Source organism: Elgaria multicarinata, chromosome 23, assembly GCF_023053635.1.
Source record: "Elgaria multicarinata webbii isolate HBS135686 ecotype San Diego chromosome 23, rElgMul1.1.pri, whole genome shotgun sequence".
Classification (NCBI taxonomy): domain Eukaryota; kingdom Metazoa; phylum Chordata; class Lepidosauria; order Squamata; family Anguidae; genus Elgaria; species Elgaria multicarinata.
The window spans coordinates 2,305,181-2,324,552 of NC_086193.1; the positions used below are offsets into that span (position 1 = coordinate 2,305,181).

The 19,372-nt window shown below is 53.6% G+C and overlaps 1 protein-coding gene across 1 annotated transcript; it reads left to right on the plus strand.

Moving 5' to 3' along the window:
* Window positions 1-18,053, plus strand: EEF2 (eukaryotic translation elongation factor 2). Its single transcript, XM_063147058.1, has 15 exons — window positions 1-128; window positions 4,020-4,234; window positions 5,628-5,809; window positions 5,988-6,199; window positions 7,149-7,327; window positions 8,172-8,277; window positions 9,102-9,215; window positions 9,716-9,854; window positions 9,960-10,155; window positions 11,442-11,700; window positions 12,536-12,643; window positions 13,870-14,223; window positions 16,441-16,623; window positions 16,737-16,869; window positions 17,787-18,053. The coding sequence occupies exons 1-15, from the start codon at window positions 126-128 to the stop codon at window positions 17,978-17,980; spliced, it is 2,577 nt and encodes an 858-aa protein (XP_063003128.1). The 5' UTR covers window positions 1-125; the 3' UTR covers window positions 17,981-18,053.
* Window positions 18,054-19,372: the final 1,319 nt, after the last annotated feature.

Consider the following 19,372-nt stretch of genomic DNA (forward strand, 5'->3'; position numbering starts at 1 on the left):
CGTCCTCTTCCGCCCGCTCGGCCCCTGCCAACGAGACAGGGCTGCCGGAGCCGCCGCCATTGTTGCCGGCCTTTTTTCTTTAACCCCCCCTTGCCCCTGCGGAGAATCCGACGCCATCCGCCAACATGGTGAGCTCGCCGGGGTTCGGGTGGGCCCAGTGGGGAGCCGGGGGCCCGGAGCTACGCAAGGGGCTGGATATGGCCGGGGCTAGGCCGCGGGAGGGACGCCAGGCCGGGGTTGGAAGCCAGGCCTCGGTCGGAGCCCGCGAGAGGAGGGAGGGATGGCGGGTGGGTGGAAGAGCCCCTGGCAGGCAGAGACGGGGCCACCTGGCCTGCTTCTTCCCCAACCTGGCGCCCACCAGGTGCCTTGGTCTCTACTTCTGGCCAGCGTGGTCGGGGATGATGGAGGTTGTAGTCCAGGCCCTCTAGAAGGCGGCAGGTGGCCTTCTCCAGCCTCCCCCCCAATTCAGGAGATGATGGTGAAAGATGTGGCCAGCGTGGTGGGGGATGATGGAGGTTGTAGTCCAGGCCCTCTAGCAGGCATTATTATTATTATTATTATTATTATTATTATTTATTTATATAGCACCATCAATGTACATGGTGCCTTCTCCAGCCTCCCCCACAATTCGGGGGGTGATGGTCAAAGATGTGGCCAGCGTGGTGGGGGATGATGGAGGTTGTAGTCCAGGCTCTCTGGAGGGCGCCAGGCGGCCTTCTCCAGCCTCCCCCCCCCCAATTCAGGAGATGATGGCCAAAGGTGTGGCCAGAGTGGTGGGGGATGATAGAGGTTGTAGTCCAGGCCCTCTGGAAGGTAGCAGGTGGTCTTCTCCAGCCTCCACCCCCTCCCAATTCGGGGGGGGGTGATGGTCAAAACCTAGTCAGGTACGTGGGACTCCAGGTGTGGCCAGGATGATGGCGGTTGTAGTCCAAGACCCCATAGGGCCTGGACTCCTAAGGGCCTCTGTGCTGAACGTACACGGCCTTCTCCAACCGCAGGAAATGCGTTGTGTCTGGCGCAGTTTGGGCCTGAGTGGGGGGGGGGCTTGAAAGAGGGCAGGGGGTTGACGCAGAGCGGGTGCTGCCACCCCACCCGCCCTGGTTTTTGGACTCTGTTATTTAAATATAATAATAATATATTTAGGGGCGAGAGGCTGTGTTGTGGCTATTTCTCTCCTCTCCCTGATCAATTCCCCCACTTACGAAACAAATAAATAATGTAATTGCACAGCAAAGCGGAGAAATAACAAAGAAAGCTTGATCAGACCCTCTTCTGCCTCCCCTGAAATTATTTTACTGCCCTGCCTTGCAAAAGGGGGCAAGCAGAAGCCGGGGGGGGGGGCTTCCCTTTCTCCCACCTCCCTTATAAATATCTGCGTGAATTAATATAGGACTGCTACTTCCTGGTTGCTGGATTCTGTGATTTTCCTTTCCTTCCTTGCCCCCCCCCCTTGGTCAGTGAGTTTATGCATCCATGAAAGAAGTGACGGTTTGGGAGGGATGTGTGTGTGTGTGTGAGGGGGCAGATTCAGCCCCCGGTGGGTTTGGAAAAGCCTTGGCTATCCCGGCCGTGAATTCGGCTTCCCTCTGGATCTACACCTTAAGTTCTCTGTAGGGTCTCGGCCTGGAGCGCCCCAGGATTCCCCCCCCCCCAGTGTTGAAAGAGAAAATATCTTGCTGCGAAGGACGCTCAACATGTCTGCCCCGGGGAGAATGGGGTGTGAAATGATGTGGCAAAAGGGTTAGCGGTGGTGCGGAGGACGCCGGGACAACTCCAGGCTGTTCTCCCGGCCAAAGGGAGGTACTGCAACGTGCGGGAATCGTGGTTCCCCCCCCCCCCCGCGTTAAAAACGTTATGTAACCCTGCAGTTTTCAGGGAGGGGCGCCCAGGACCTCGGAAGCGGGCGCCTCCCCACCCCTGGCAAAACAGGGGATCCTGTATTCGGATGGACGGGTCAAAATGACAGCGCTTGTCTCAAGACGCTGTTTTTTGTTTTTAAAAAGGCTGTTCCAGAAGCCCACGGCTTCTTAAAATAAAGCTCTCCTGGCATCTTGGAGACGAGATCTCTCATTTTGTGATCTATTACGGACGCTTTCCGGTTTTCCCAGACTTTCAAGCGGTCCGTGGCGTTTCGAAACATGGTCTCGGGTCCTGCGGGGGCCATTTTAGAACTGCCTTAGGGCTTCCTTGTAATGGAAAAACACCTGGTTTGCAGTACTGGGAGATGAGGGAAGAAGGTTACCCTAATCCTCTGACTAATTTGGAAGTGCGGCGTTTTTAAAAAAAACCCCAAAGCCTCCAAAATGCGTCAGGAGTGGGCCGTTCGCCACTTGCCTGCCTGCCTTTTTTTTTTAAAAGCTGCGGAGACGTTTCCGTGGTTGACTCACGATGTCCACGTGCCCAGTTGCGTTGGCTTCGAGGTGTCAATGCCGGCGGCTAGAGGAATAATGCCCTTGACTGGCTGAGGGTAGAAATCGTGGACGCTGTTTTCTGCCACGTCCGGCTATTTGTCTCCTTGGCCTTGTACTGTGCTGTGAATGGCTTCCCCAAGACGTTTTTGGCAGAACGGGGGATCCCGTGCAAAACTCCGCAACTCTTCCTTAAAAAGATTTCTCTGTCCTCTTAAACTTTTGTATATACTTTAGGGTGTTTTTTTTTACTACAACCCCTGGACACCCCCTCCCCATGTGGAGTGAATTATCTCCTGCAGCTGTAGACAAAAAGTAGGTCTTCCAGACCTTTAAGGACTTCTGCTCCCAACATTCCTACTCCATCGGCCATAGAATCATAGAATAGCAGAGTTGGAAGGGGCCTACAAGGCCATCGAGTCCAACCCCCTGCTCAATGCAGGAATCCACCCTACAGCTTCCCTGACAGATGGCTGTCCAGCTGCCTCTTGAAGGCCTCTAGTGTGGGAGAGCCCACAACCTCCCTAGGGAACTGATTCCATTGTCATACTGCTCTAACAGTCAGGAAGTTTTTCCTGATGTCCAGCTGGAATCTGGCTTCCTTTAACTTGAGCCCGTTATTCCGTATCCTGCACTCTGGGAGGATCGAGAAGAGATCCTGGCCCTCCTCTGTGTGGCAACCTTTTAAGTATTTCATAGAATCATAGAATAGCAGAGTTGGAAGGGGCCTACAAGGCCATCAAGTCCAACCCTCTGCTCAATGCATGAATCCACCCTAAAGCATCCCTGACAGATGATTGTCCAGTGTGGGAGAGCCCACCACCTCCCTAGGTAACTGATTCATTGTCGTACTGCTCTAACAGTCAGGAAATTTTTCCTGATGTCCAGCTGGAATCTGGCTTCCTTTAACTTGAGCCCGTTAAATGCTGGCAGGGGCTACTGGGAGTCGTAGTCCAAAACATCTGGAGGTTTAACTTCTGCCCACCCCGTTCTACATCTCCCTACGGGCCATGGGATGTCACTATAGATCGTGGCGTCTTAACACAGAATTCCCAAAAGTGGTTTTGGATGTTTGTGTGAATTACGTGGAGCTCTTATTCTGTTAAGCGGGATTCCTAATAAATAAACCTGTCGTAGAGCTCTACAAAGGCCTGGTCAGTGGCAGCCAATAATACTCCCATTTTACAGGTGAGAAGAGCGCAGCGTTTTGGGTGTAGTCAGAAGCTGTCTGAGAGTATCTGTTCATAAGGGTGGATTAAGCCTTCTGGCTTCGAAGGCGGATCAGGCCCCAATAGTCATATGAACCAGCAGATGCAGTTCCAGTGTCGTGGAGGCAGCCATAACTTGGGGACCTGAAGTGTCTCCCCTCTCTCTTTAGGTTTATGCTTTCTCCTCCCTCCTGCTCTTTGAAAAACAGCTGGACACATTGATCAGGAATTGGAAATGCAGGGGTTTAAAATGGTTTTGGAGGCAAGCGAGGTTGAGCGATAACCTCCGTCTGCCCGCTTCACCATCAAACCTTGTTCTCCACCCCCTTAAGGAAACAGTACTGGAATTGAAAGAGTGTTTCAGCCCAAACCAACTGACTTTTCTTCTTCTGTCCCTGTCCAGGTGAACTTCACCGTAGACCAGATCCGGGCCATCATGGACAAGAAGGCCAACATCCGGAACATGTCCGTCATCGCCCACGTGGATCATGGGAAATCCACCCTGACGGACTCTCTGGTGTGCAAAGCTGGGATCATCGCCTCGGCCCGTGCCGGGGAGACCCGCTTCACAGACACGAGGAAAGACGAGCAGGAGAGATGCATCACCATCAAGTCCACGTAAGTCCTCCCCTTCTCTTCCGCTGAGGGAGGGGCCAGGCCGGGCACAACGGGGGCCGCGCAGGTGGGTATGTGAGTCACGCGGGCAATCGAGAGGCGCGAAGTCTCGGCTGGGTTGGGCCCCAAGGGCCTGCAGTCTGCTCACGAGTAGTACTAGGACGTTGACCCCTTAGTGCCGAAGGAGGGCTTCTGATGTGATGCTGGGCAGGGCGGTGTGTGTAGGATCTGTTTCTCCGCGCGCTTCTCCGCCCAGAGAACTTCGGCTATGGGGCGGTATATAAATGTAATACATGTACATTGATGGTGCTATATAAATAAATAAATAAATAAATATAATAATAATAATAATAATAATAATAATAATAATAATAATAATAATAAATCAAACCAATCAAGTCTGTCTGGGATCACAGACCTCTCTCCAGTGAGCCTTGTTCTTCCCTGCACTAGTCTGAAGCTCTTGAGACGACAGTGGGGAGTGCAGGGTGGCCGTCAAGGCAGAATTCAGCAATTCTAACCCCCCCCCAAAAAAACCAGTGGGGTTGGCTGATATGCACCCATTTGCTTACAGCTCCGCCGTCACCCCTTAAATGAGCACACGGCTGCAATACACCGTAGTGCAGGGTTAAGTAGTCCGGTACGCTCAAATGTTTTGGACTACAGTTCCCCCTCCCAGCCAGTAATTGGGGATGGTGGGAGTTTTTTTTTTTGCCCTTCTATCCTGCCCCTTAGCCAAAAAGGCTCTCAAGGCGGCTTCCAAAAATATTAAGACCGTCCCTTTGCCCACAGGGCTTACAAGCTGAAAAACACGACACAAAAGGAAAGCGGGTTGGGAGGGAGGAGGAAGAACAAATTCAGGCGCTAGATTCTTGGTTGCAGAGTTCAGCAGCTGCTTCCTCTCCCTCTCCCTTTTATAGCCTCATACAGATCAAGGTTCCTTTCCTTCTAATGGCCTCAGCTGCGACAGTTGGTAGCAGGAGGGAGGGGGCTCTCAGCTGGAGCCAGGCATGATGGGAGTTGTACTCCAGAACCTCTAGAGGGCATTCCTGCTGGGCTCAGTGGTTCTTGGTTGATCGTTTCTCTCAAGCACGGGCATGATTGTGGTTTAATCGTATTGTTTTTTAGAAGTCACCTGTAAGCTCCCGTTAATGTACCAAGCCAAATACGTGAATTGCAGAAACGTTGAGTGTAGCCTTAGCACCAGTGCAGGATGGTGGTGGTGGTAGAAAAATGTCTGCACTAAGACTTTGGGCTGCCCCGGGATTCTCCTTGGTGACAACGCCACACTGGGCCTCTTTGTCTCGAAGCAGCCCGGTCGTGTGTGTGTGTGTGGGGGGGGGGGGCTGAGTAGGCAAGCATCCGGGCTTTATGCCGCCTCCCTCCCTCATTCCAGGGCCATTTCTCTGTTCTACGAGCTTTCCGAGAATGATTTGGCGTTCATCAAGCAAAGCAAAGACGGTTGCGGCTTCCTGATCAACCTGATTGACTCCCCGGGCCACGTGGACTTCTCTTCGGAGGTCACGGCCGCCCTGCGTGTCACCGACGGTGCCTTGGTGGTCGTGGACTGCGTTTCTGGTGAGGCGCCCTCCTTGTCTTGGGATCCGTGTCCCGAGGGCGGGCTGGAGAGGGAAGCGCCGTGGCGTCCTTGGGCTCTCGCCGCGGCCCTGCCCGCCCCCTTCTTTCCTCCTTATCCCCGATGATTCCCACCCCACCGGTGCCAAGCTGAGCCCTGGTTCTCCTCTTGCTTCCTCAGGGGTCTGCGTCCAGACGGAGACCGTTCTGCGCCAGGCCATCGCTGAGAGGATCAAGCCCGTGCTGATGATGAACAAGATGGACCGGGCTCTGCTGGAGCTCCAGCTCCAGCCGGAGGAGCTGTACCAGACCTTCCAGCGCATCGTGGAGAACGTCAACGTCATCATCTCCACCTACGGGGAAGGCGAGGGCGGCCCCATGGGCAACATCATGGTAAGTGAGGCTGGGCTGCCGGCGGAATAGCAGGAATCGCTTCGAATCGATCAGCAAAACAAGATTTCCTATTTTTAAGAGAACAAAAGACACGACACACAAGGAAAAAAGATGGGGAGGGAAGAGGAAAAAATGAGCTAGGTTTTCAGCTGGGCTGGTGGAACGTCCCTGCTTCACCCTCCCATCATCTCCTGCAAGCTGTCTGTTCGGTGCAGCGGGATTGTTGCCTTTGCCTGCTCCTGTCTGTCTCTCCTCCTTTCCCACAGGGCAGTTGATGTCAGTCAGCCCTGTGAGGTGGGGGGGATTCAGTCTCCATTGAGGCAGGAGTCCATATAGGGAAAGCCGTCCTGCATGCTCAGGGAAGCCCGAGATACGTCTTGGCTTGTATCAAATCCCAGTGCTTCCTTTTTAGAAGCCCAGATCCTCTCTGGAACACGCTCTAAGCTGTTTCCTATATCAGAATATGGGTGTGAGCAGAGTATAAGGCTTTTGAGCATCCGTTCTGCAACCCCAAGACCCACCGACCGGAGCTGAAACTTAGAATCGTAGAGTTGGAAGGAGCCTCTGAGGTCATCAAGTCCAACCCCCCTGTTCAATGCAGGAATCCACCTTCAAGCACCCCTGACAGATGGCTGTCCAGCTGCCTCTAGTGTGGGAGAGCCCACCACCTTTCTAGGCCATTGGTTCCATTGTCGTACTGCTCTAACAGTCAAGAATGTCTTTGGAGCGTACTAGAACGGAGTAGCGCCCCAATCCTGTAACTTCCACATAGAACAAATGTTTCAGGGGTATTTTACGCCTGTGTGTACCGTGTTCCTTCATGGTTTCCCTCTTTGGGAAAGGTTGCGGAGAGGTGCCACGGCAAACCCTCCAGCCTGGCCGAAGCTCAGGAGTCCCGGATTCTCGCGCCCGGGGCCTTGACGCGTTGCCTTCTCCTTTTCCTTCCCAGATCGATCCAGTCCTGGGGACCGTGGGCTTTGGTTCCGGCCTGCACGGCTGGGCTTTCACCCTGAAGCAGTTTGCCGAGATGTACGTGGCCAAGTTCGCAGCGAAAGGCGAAGGGCAGCTGAACTCCGCCGAGCGCGCCAAGAAGGTGGAGGACATGATGAAGAAGCTGTGGGGAGACCGGTGAGTGGGTCGGGCAGGATCCGGCGCGCGCATCTTGAGGTCCGCGTCGGAGGGGGCTCTGGACGGGGAGAGAGAACAAAGTCTGAGCATTGACGTGTTTCCGAAGGCATTGAGTGGCGTCTTGTATGGAGGCATGGGACCCTATCTCGGACTTCTCCATCCTGCCCCTGTCCAGATTGTTTAAATGTCATCTCCCATCATCCCCAAGTGGCACGGCCGACTCTCGAGAGTCCTGGTAGCTGTAGTCCAAACTTTCTGGAGGGCAGCAGTTTGGAGACAGCCTCTCTCTCTCTCTCTGTGTCTTTCATATTTCCATGAACTGAAAATGTAAACGCAATGCGAGCAGGTTTCCCACATTGGGCACAAAATGACCGTAGGCCAGAAGTTTTGGGTATAGCTGACAATAAGCCCAGGCTCACTGCCTCCCCCCACGCCCACCCACCCCTTCGCTTTCGTCGGTGCGCTTTTCAATCCTTAGGGGTTGAGCAAGCAGGACAGGCAGCAAATTCTGCCGATGCTCTCTGGCCAGGCTGCCTGCCGAACTCCACCTTCGAGGCGTTGCGCTCTCGCGTGAAACGGTCCCGCCGTACCGATAAGGGGGGAGTGTTTGAGTTTGGGGTGGGGGAAGGGGGCACGGCGCTCTAGGGAAAGCCAGGAGGGCTGGATTGGGACCCCACCCTGGAGGGCTGTGAATGGCCCACTGAAGCTCCGTTTCTTTCAGGTGGGAGAGCGAGGCTACGTCTCCTCTGTGTGTGTGTGTGTGTGTGTTGGGAATTTGTTTCTTAAAACCGGCCCAGGCAGCGTGAGTGGGTCCCTAATCCTAACGCGCCTTCTCTTTCCTCAGATATTTCGACCCGGCGACCGGCAAATTCAGCAAGTCAGCCAACGGCCCCGAGGGGAAAAAGCTGCCGCGGACTTTCTGCCAGCTGATCCTGGACCCCATCTTCAAGGTGTGGGGCGCTTCGCCGTCTGCTTTTCCTCGAAAGAGCTTGCCCGGGGGTGGGTGGGTGGGTGGAGTGGGGGCTTTTTCCTCTTTTCCTGCTGCAATTGAACTGTGCGTGATGAAGGACCAAAATTTCTTCACTTTGACCTGACACTGCCATGCTTGAAGAGATTTTGAAAAATCTGACACACGGCATTAACCGATCGCACCAATGTGGGCCCCCTCCAGAGGGGTGGGAACCACAACTCCCATAATTCCCCTGGGGAATTATGGGAGTTGTGGTTCCCACCCCTCTGGAGGGGGCCCACATTGGGGAAGGCTGTAATAAAATGGTGCCAAACTTCTGGCCTTTTTTAACAGAAACCGCTGAAGGTCCACCTCTCAAAGCATTTATTTATTACATTATATACTGCCCCATAGCCAAAGCTCCCTGGGTGGGTTAAAGTTAAAAACAGTGAGCATTAAAAACAAATCTACAAAAATTTAAAACCACCAGAAACAACCATGTCCATTTAAAACAAAGTAACGCTGACGAGGGACTATTGCTGGCTGGCTGGTTATTACAGCTGATACTCCCTTGTGGCAATTGAACCATGCTCTCTTTTCGACACCCCCCCCCCCCCCAAGATGCGGCTCACGCCCTGCAGAACACGAAAAGGCCCCAATGGGCCGACGGAAGAGCCGTTTTCATTCTCCCCCCTCAACGCCCCGCTAGGAAAACAGACCAGGCTGCCTTCTGGAGCCTCCTTGCTGAACCTCTCTGGCGAAGGTTTAACCTGCTTCCGTTGCACGTTCTTGTTTTGTCTCTCTTCCCCCCCCCCCCCAAAAAAGGTGTTTGATGCAATCATGAATTTCAAGAAGGACGAAACCGCCAAACTGATCGAGAAACTGGACATCAAGCTGGACAACGAAGACAAAGACAAGGAAGGGAAACCTTTGCTGAAGGTGAGCCTGGAAGGGGCAGGAATTACTCAACCTAAAACAGTGGTTCCCAATTAGCGAAGTACTGTAGACCCCTTGTTTTTCAAATGCCAAGCCATGCTCCTTTTGAAAAAAATTGTTCTCTCTATGGTAGTTACCTGTACGAAGCAAATTTTTTTAGGAAATAAGGGGTAGCCCCTAATAAGCAAAAGATTTTAGGGATGCTAAAAAACAGACCGCGCAAAAAATGAGAATTTCACCCAGATGTCTTGAAATCTTCGGGTTATGTAAAACCGACATTTCTTTCGGGCGCATGTGAATTCCAGGAAGATGGGTGAAACGTTTTCGATTTTATGAATGTTGGAATGACAAAACCCCCCCCCCCCAATACTTTATCATGGTGGGATGTGTTTTTTTTCCGGTCGGGCCTTAACTAGAGAGGCTGCTACACAACTGTGGTTTTATCGTGGGATTTTCCCGTCTGAAAACCTGACTGCCTTTCGATCCCCCCCAACTTCCTCTAGGCTGTGATGAGACGCTGGCTCCCTGCCGGGGAAGCCCTGCTCCAGATGATAACCATCCACCTGCCGTCCCCCGTCACGGCTCAGAAATACCGCTGTGAGCTGCTGTACGAAGGCCCCCCTGACGACGAGGCCGCCATGGGTAGGTAGCCACTCCAGGGGAGGGGGATGCGAGCGCAGCGTCCTCGGTGCCCCAGTGTCCTGGGACCCCCCACCTAATCTCTCTTCTCCCCCCTGCCAATCCCAGGAATCAAGAACTGCGACCCGAAGGGCCCCCTGATGATGTACATCTCCAAGATGGTGCCCACCACCGACAAGGGCCGCTTCTACGCCTTCGGCCGGGTCTTCTCTGGCATCGTCTCCACCGGCTTGAAATGCAGGATCATGGGGCCGAACTACACGCCCGGCAAGAAAGAGGATCTCTACCTGAAGCCGATCCAGAGGTCCGTCTCCCGCAACGGCTGGGTTTCCATTTCCCCTTGCCCTTTTCTTCCCAACCTGTTGGGAAAGGCTCCTGCAGTGAAGCGTGGGAGCACAGCCATTTCCTTGCCCCAGAGCCCTTGTTTGAAACACAATGCTAAAAACATAACGCCGTTTACAAATGGCCTTAACGCACCCTTAACAACTCCAATCTTCCTGTGGACGCTTTGAGAGCCGTGCGAGCTCTGATATCCAGCATGGCTCTTGTTAGCTTCTAATTTCAATCCGTGCCTTTTGTACTTGATGTCCTGGTGGGAGATTCAGGACAGTTAAAAGGAAGGACTTCTTCACGCAGTGCATAGTTAAACTATGGAACTCTCTGCCACAGGATGTAGTGATGGCCTCCAACTTGGATGGCTTTAAAACGGGGGGTTGGATCAATTCCTGGAGGCGAAGGCTATCCGTGGCTACTAGCCCTGATGGTTGAGTGCTATCTCCAGTATCTGAGGCAGTAAACCTGTGTGCCCCAGTTGCTGGGGAACATGGGTGGGAGGGTGCTGTTGCACCACATCCTGCTTATGCGTCCTTGATCCAACAGCTCGTTGGTCACTGAACAGAATGCTGGACTAGATGGACCCTTGGTCTGATCCAGCGTGGCTCTCCTTTCGGTCTTCCGACGCTCAGGTTGCCTTACAAAAAAGCTCCTTTAAAAAATAAACGCACCAGCCACCGAGTCGTCAAACCAAAGTGTCGCAAATAAGACTCCTCGTCTTCGGAGAGCGCTCCGCCTAACGCTTGCAGCAGGCGTGCCCGAAGCCAAGATGCACACGGCTCTCCTGCAGCAGGGAGTTCCGCAGTTCTGCTGCGTTTCTGAGAGTGAGAGAGAGAGAGGCGAAGCTGGGAAGGGTGCTGGCAGAGTTCCCTCTGGGAACTGTGGGTGCCGAGGGAACATCCCCCCCTCCCCAGATCGGAGGGTGTGAGGAGGACGAAACCCTGGCTGGGGCTGGAAAACGGTGGGAGCAAACGAGCAGTCTAGAAGAGCCTTTTAGTTCATTTTGCCGGACGCTTTCGTTAGGAAGAGGCGTTGGCGGTAGTTCCTTCGTGGGTCTGCTGCGGTGGCCCGTGTCCAGAACAAACTTGCTAGTCATCTACGGTATCACAGGAGTGTCTGTGCTCAAGAAAATAGCTTTTTTTTAATCCTCACAGTCTCTTTTGTGGCTTGGGGGGGTCATGGGTTGAATGCTCTAAGGATGCCTGTCGTGCCCAGCCTCGCTCACGCCTCCCCTGTCCGCGATTCCCCTTTCCCCAGGACCATCCTCATGATGGGCCGGTACGTGGAGCCCATCGAGGACGTGCCTTGCGGCAACATCGTGGGGCTGGTGGGCGTGGACCAGTACCTAGTCAAGACCGGCACCATCACCACCTTCGAGCACGCCCACAACATGCGCGTCATGAAGTTCAGCGTCAGCCCCGTGGTGCGCGTGGCCGTGGAGGCCAAGAACCCGGCGGACCTGCCCAAGCTGGTGGAGGGGCTGAAGCGGCTGGCCAAGTCCGACCCCATGGTGCAGGTGAGCTGGCGCCCCCTGCGGGCTTGGAGGCCGAAGGGCGGAGGTGGGGGCCTGCATCTGAAACGCCAACGCTTCTTGCGGGCCGCCTTCCAACGGGTGCAGCGGGGCAGACGAGCCAGGGCCCAAGTTTTTGAGATCATAGAATCATAGAATAGCAGAGTTGGAAGGGGTCTACAAGGCCATCAAGCCCAACCCCCTGCTCAATGCAGGAATCCACCCTAAAGCATCCCTGACAGGTGGTTGTCCAGAATGCCTCTAGTGTGGGAGAGCCCACCACCTCCCTAGGTCACTGGTTCCTTTGTCGTACTGCTCTAACACTCAGGAAGTTTTTCCTGATGTCCAGCTGGAATCCGGCTTCCTTTAACTTGAGCCCGATGTCACCATGGAGGGCCTCCTGAGCTGGGGCAGGATGGGAGGCAATTTGGAGTCCCATTTTAAGGGGGGGTGGAAAGGGGGGGTCCCCAACTTTCTCAGGTTGGTGGGCACATTTGGGATTTGGCGAGGGGGTCTTCGGTCGCCCGTTCACGAGACGGCCTCCCAAGTTGGTCATCTGCAGAACAAGGAATTTGCCCCAGGGCAAGGCAGAGGTGGGGGTTCTGAGCTCTTAAAACAGAAAAGCCGCACTTTTGAGGGCGCTGGCTGGTGGAACTTTGCTTTGTGGTGCGTGCCAGCCTCCCCGCTTAACCCCCCCCCAATAAAAATCGTAAGGAATGAATAAAACGTTCGGAAAGGGCAGGGCTGGGGGGTAGGGTGTCTGCGGGCGCCACGTTGGCGACCCGAGCAGCCTTGACAGCCGTTTCCCCCTGCTCCGTTCCGACGCCTTCCCTTCTTTCAGTGCATCATCGAGGAGTCCGGGGAGCACATCATTGCAGGCGCCGGGGAGCTGCATCTGGAAATCTGCCTGAAAGATCTGGAAGAAGACCACGCCTGCATTCCCATTAAGGTAACGTCCTCCTCTGCTGCTCCTGGCTTCAGACCCCCCCCTTGCTGGTTTGGCCTTCTGCTTGAGCGCTGCCGTGGCCTTGAGGCTGGCGTCAAGATGGAAACGAAGCTGCTAGACCTCAGCGTGGCAGCTGGCCTGGAGTAACGCTCAGGAGCAGACTGAAAAGTCACGCCCAGCGGCAGGATTGAGCTGGGCTGCTCTCTGGGAAGCCGCTCTTCGCTGCTCAACATGGGCTTTGCTGTCCACGGCCAGGCGGCGCAAATTGGCCCGAGGGGCCTCCCTGCTCCGCGTCATCTGGCCTCCCATCAGCCCCTGCTGCTTCCTGGTTCTGCCCCTCTGGTCCGCAGGATGGTGGCGGCTGTCCTGGCTGCCGACACGATAGACTTCACCCTGTTCACTTTGCTCGCAGGACGCTGGAATTAGAAAACAGGGCGCTGGTGTGGATAAATAGGTTCAACCAAGCTCCCTGTGAGCCTGAAACATCTTCCCTCGGAGGGCGGGAGGCCCGGCTGCTTGATTTCTGCCCGGGGCCTTGTTCCGGCCTTCCTTGAAGATGACCTCTGTTGTGGGCAGGCGACGCTGCAGCGGAGCTGGCGCGTTTGCTTCCGTCGCGTGCAAAGCAGCAAAGAGCAATCCCCAGAATAAAACGAAGATTTCCCCAAGCTGTTGCTTTCGAGACGCGTTGGGACTGCCGCTCCCAGAATCCCGGGAGCGGCCGTCGAATGCTTCTGCAGGATGCAAGGTGGAGAAGGCTGGCATAGAATTCAGGACAGATCAAAGGGAGGCCTTCTTCACACAGGGCAGAGTTGAACTCTGGAACTCACTGCCGCAAGATGTAGTGATGGCCACCCGTTTGGACGGCTTTAAAAGGGGGTTGGAGAAATTCCTGGAGGAGGAGGAGGAGGAGGAGGCCATCAATGGCTACTAGCCCTGATGGTTGTGTGCTCCTTCCAGTATCCGAGACAGTAAGCCAGATGCTGGGGAACATGGGTGGGAGGGTGCTGTTGCACCATGTCCTACTCTAGTTGACGGCTGCTGGCCACTGTGTGAACAGAGTTCTGGGCTAGATGGAGCCTTGGTCTGATCCTGCATCAGGGCTCTTTGGATGTTCTTATAGAGCTTTTTGCGGGGGGACGGGGGACACACACGTTGTAGACGTATAGCTGGCCACACGGCATCCATTTGTGGTCGCTAATCCTCCGGCCATCTTCCCTCCCCGCTGGCAGAAATCCGACCCGGTGGTGTCCTACCGCGAGACGGTGAGCGAGGAGTCCGGGGTGCTGTGCCTTTCCAAGTCTCCCAACAAGCACAACCGCCTCTACATGAAGGCCCGGCCCTTCCCCGACGGGCTGGCCGAAGACATCGACAAAGGCGACGTCTCGTCCCGGCAAGAGCTGAAGACGAGGGCCCGCTACCTGGCCGAGAAGTACGAGTGGGACGTGGCCGAGGCCCGCAAGATCTGGTGCTTCGGCCCCGACGGCACCGGCCCCAACATCCTGACCGACATCACCAAGGGGGTGCAGTACCTCAACGAGATCAAGGACAGCGTGGTGGCCGGCTTCCAGTGGGCCACGAAGGAGGTGAGTCCGGCTCGAGAGAGGGCCTTCTCTGTGGTGGCTCCCCCGCCCGTGGGACGATCTCTACCTTTTCAGCGCCAGGTCAAGACTTCTCTCTTCTCCCAGGCATTTAGCGCTATGGGTCTGGGTTTTCTTTTTAGGCTCCTAGTGTTTGAAGTTGTTAAAGCGGTTTTGAATGTGTGTGTGTGTGTGTATATTGTATGCTTTTGTGGTTTTTAATTTTTGCATGTTGTGTTTTAAGTGTTTTTATCTTCTGTGAGCTGCCCAGAGAGCTTCAGCTATGGGGCGGTGTACAATGCTAATGCTAATAATAATAATAATAATAATAATAATAGTGCGACAGAGCAAGCTGAGTCATGGGGCATTGGGGTAGGGAGTTGCAGAGACTGCCCCTTCCCCCAGCAAGCCACAGTGGGGCAGGCCCCAACACCCTGGTTGTGGAGCTGCTGAAGAGATCCACTATTTATTTATTTATTTATTTATTACATTTCTATACCGCCCAATAGCCGGAGCTCTCTGGGCGGTTCACAAAAATTAAAACCATTCAAAATATAAAACAAACAGTATAAAACCATAATATAAAATGCAATGTAAAAGCTCAACCAGATAAAAACAGCAGCAATGCAAAATTGCAAATTTAAAACACCATGTTATTTAAAATTTATAGATTGTTAAAATGTTGGGAGAATAAAAAATTGTGTTCTATTACACCCAAAACGGCCGCATCGGCGCAGGTTCCAACCGCCTTCAGCACCTGGTTGCGATAAGTTTCTCTGGAGGGGAAAACACCGGCAGTCATTAAAATAAATCGCCTTCGTTGGGGATCTGTCCTCACAATTGATCAAAACGGCTGAAGAACCAACGTTGAATTTGTACTGTGTGCTGATAGTGTTGGGTTGTGTAGCATTTTCTTTCTTTTTCTCCTCCAAAACACACACACACACGTAATCTAATATTCCTTGCATGTATGGTTTCTATCTTGTGTCAATATTTAATTTTTCCTATTTGCAGCAAAAAAGAGAAAGAGAGATTCGCTACTATCCTGCCCAATTCAAGCTCAATTAGCAGGGCACACATTTATTTATTTATTTATTTATTTATTTATTACATTTCTATACCGCCCAATAGCCGGAGCTCTCCGGGCGGTTCACAAAAATTAAAAACATTCAAAGTATAAAACCATAATATAAAATGCAATATAAAAGCTCAACCCGATAAAAACAGCAGCAGTGCAAAATTACAAATTTAAAATGTATTTATAGACTGCTAAAATGCTGGGAGAATAAAAAGGTCTTCACCTGGCGTCTAAAAGCATATAATGTAGGTGCCAAGCCAACCTCCTTAGGGAGCTCATTCCACAGCCGGGGTGCCACAGCAGAGAAGGCCCTGCTCCTGGTAGCCACCTGCCTCACGTCCTTGGGCAGGGGCTCGCGGAGAAGGAGCCCTGAGGATGAGTAATCTAATATTCCTTGCATGTATGGTTTCTATCTTGTGTCAATATTTAAGTTTTTCTATTTGCAACGAAAAAGGGAAAGAGAGATTCGCTACTATCCTGCCCAATTCAAGCTCAGTAGAGCAAGGCACACATTTTTTGTATTATAATGATTTATTTATATGCCGCCCCATAGCCAAAGCTCTCTGGGCGGTTTACAGAGGTTAGAAACCGTGAGCAAGGGAGAAAGCCCCGGGGTTGGAGAAGACCTGATCCTGAATCCTCAGTGAGGAGCCGGTGTATAGATGCTTCTGAGCCGGACAGATGAACATGAGGCAGCTTCTTCTTTAAATCGGCCCTTTCCATGGGAGCATGAGGACTAGAAGCTTCCCTTTTAGTGGAAGGGGACCGTGCTTCAGTTCTGCGTGCGGAAGGTCCCTGGCATCTCCGAACAGGGCTGTGGGGAAAACTCCCCCGCCCATCAGCTCAGGCAACTCAGCTAGCTGAATTGCAGCGCTCTGTAAAAATCAACGTGTCCCGTCTTGGGCAGTGGCGTGAGGCCTGTTCGTTTATTTCGTTGCTCGGTTCGTTTGGGCGGGCCACTCCAGCCGGTTCTGGCCTACAACTCCCATCAGCCACAGCCTGGAGCCGCGGGATCGCGAGAATCGCAGGCCAAAACGACTGCTGGGCCGCTCGGTGCTGTATCGAAGGTTCTCCTGTCTCCGGATCAGTGAGGTGGGTCCAGGACGCGCCGGGCTGCTCTTCAGCTCCTCTTTGTTTCCCCGCAGGGCGCACTCTGTGAGGAGAACCTGCGCGGCGTCCGCTTCGACGTGCACGACGTGACGCTCCACGCCGACGCCATCCACCGCGGGGGCGGCCAGATCATCCCCACCGCCCGGAGGTGCCTCTACGCCTGCATGCTGACGGCACAGCCCCGCCTCATGGAGCCTATCTACCTTGTGGAGATCCAGGTGCGTGGGCCACCGGGCCAGACCGGGTTTCGAGGGGGAGCCCCGTCCATCCGTCTGTCTGTCCCCCCCTCCCCTCCCAGCCCTGTTTAACACACCGGCTCTCTTTCTTCCAGTGCCCAGAGCAGGTTGTGGGCGGCATCTACGGCGTCCTGAACCGCAAGCGGGGCCACGTCTTCGAGGAGTCCCAGGTGGCCGGCACCCCCATGTTCGTGGTCAAGGCTTACCTCCCCGTCAACGAGTCTTTTGGTAAGCGTGGGCTCTCAGCCCGGTTGCCCTGCGTTGCTCGGAAGGCGAACGGAAAGGCATTTCCTGCTTCCGGTCAGTTTCGCTGGAGGTGCGGCGTGACGGCTCCTCGTTTCTCAAACGGAGGGTTATTCGTTTTAAGGGCACAGCATAAAAGGAAAAGGCGTGGGGAGGGAGGAGGGGGGGGGGAAGAAAAGCAAACTGGCACTTGAGACTTGGTTGCAAAGCTTTTGTTGTTGATTCGTTCAGTCGCTTCCGACTCTTTGTGACTTCATGGACCAGCCCACGCCAGAGCTTTCTGTCGGCTGTCGCCACCCCTAGCTCCCCCAAGGTCAAGTCTGTCACCTCCAGAATATCATCCATCCATCTTGCCCTCTTCCTTTTGCCTTCCACTTCCCCTAGCATCAGCCTCTTCTCCAGGGTCTCCTGTCTTCTCATTATGTGGCCAAAGTACTTCAGTTTTGCCTTTAATACCATTCCCTCAAGTGAGCCGTCTGGCTTTATTTCCTGGAGTATGGACTGGTTTGATCTTCTTGCAGTCCACGGCACTCTCAGCATTTTCCTCCAACACCCCAGTTCAAAAGCATCTCTCTTCCTTCGCTCAGCCTTCCTTATGGTCCAGCTCTTGCAGCCTTAGGTTACTACGGGGAATACCATTGCTTTAACGATGCGGACCTTTGTGGTCAGTGTGGTGTCTCTGCTCTTAACTATTTTATCAAATAGCTAGCGGAGGCCGCTGGGTCAGCCAAAGGGAGCAGAATGAGTGACTCCGTTGTGTGTGTGTGTGTGTGTGTGTGTGTGTGTGTTTGTGACTCAGACTAATTTGGGCGCGCCCTTGCCTTGTCTGACTGCGGAGTCCATAACAGGTCTTGTTTGCTTTTCTCTAATGCAAGGTCTTTCTTCTCGCTCTCTCTCCGCAGGTTTCACAGCTGACTTGAGGTCCAACACAGGAGGCCAGGCGTTCCCCCAGTGCGTGTTCGACCACTGGCAAATCCTTCCCGGAGACCCCTTCGACACCACCTCCCGCCCGTGCCAAGTGGTTGCTGAGACCCGCAAGCGCAAAGGGCTGAAAGAAGGCATCCCGGCGCTAGATAACTTCCTGGACAAATTGTAAAAAACATAAATAAAATTAAGCCAAAATTACCACTTGCAACCACCAGACTTAAAAGAATAAATTTTAAACAACCGCTGTTGTGGGACTCCAGATTTAACTAGCGTAACATCACGGGTGCCCCGAGAAGGCAGCGCGGCCTCCTCCTCGCCGCTAACCTTAAGTCACGAAACGAGAGAGTTTTAAAAAGAGCTGCTCCAGCCTTAAAAGGGTTTCTTGCGTTCACGTACGACCCAGAGGGCCTCTCGCCCGGCGCCGTCGTAACTTTTCACGAAATAACACCTCCCTTTGACGCAACGCAAACGTTGCTCCCCTCCGTATTTATTCGAGGCTCGAGAGAGGCCAGGCAGGAAGGAATCGGGGGTTTCCCTCCCTCGATGCGACCGGGGGACGGGGGAGAGCAACTTTCGGGAAAGCGTGTCTGTGTGAAATTCATTCCGTTCTCAAGAACGTCGGGTTGGGCACAGGAGGGACGATTTGGGGGGCGGGGGGGGGGGCGGGGGGCGCTTGTCCCGGGAATGGGAAGGAAGATAAACGCGAGGTTTTTCTAGCTGAGTAAAAGCTAGAAGGCCTGGCGCTGTTCTGCTCCTGGGTATCATTGTGCAAAACAATGTATTAGTACCGCTGGAATAATAAATTTAATAAGATGATTGATCAGGTTTCCTGTTTGTGTTGAATGTCTGTAGAGCCGTGGGGGGGGGGGGCGCTGAAGCAAGAGGGGGGGGGACATCCGTAGGCTTGCTTTATTTTCGAAATAGCCAGATGTGCACTTTTGAGCGTAAAACCTTCCCCCCCACACACCCAGGTTTCAAAGTACAAAAGAATGATGCATATGCATCGTAGCTGAGGAAATGACTTCTGTTTTTTGTAGCGCACGCTTTTTTAAAAAAGGAGATAGAATTGCGACCTGCTGTGGATTATGGTTGTGCTTTTTGTGGACTGCCAGTGGCTGAAAGTTTAATTTTTTTTGGTCAAAAAAAGGCGGGTTTGTGTGGGTGGGTGGGCATCATTCGCTTCATACGCACCGAAGAAGCTGGCATTGAATTAAGCATTTGAGACCAACCGCTTATCCTGCATTGAGCAGGGGGTTGGACTTGATGGCCTTAGAGGCCCCTTCCAACTCTTACGATTCCGTGATTCCCCGTGCTGTAACATTAGGACCAGTTTCAATTTCTTTGAGCCGTTGGTCTCCCTTTTTCCTGCGGGTATGGTTAGCAATTTTAAGATGCAACAAACTCTTGTTGGTTCCTCTGACGCAGCCTTCCTTCACCTGGGGCGCTCCAGATGTGTTGGACTGCATCTCCCAGAATGCCCCAGCCAGCTGGCTGGGGCATTCTGGGAGTTGTAGTCCAACACATCTGGAGCGCCCCAGGTGGAGGAAGGCTGCTCTGATGC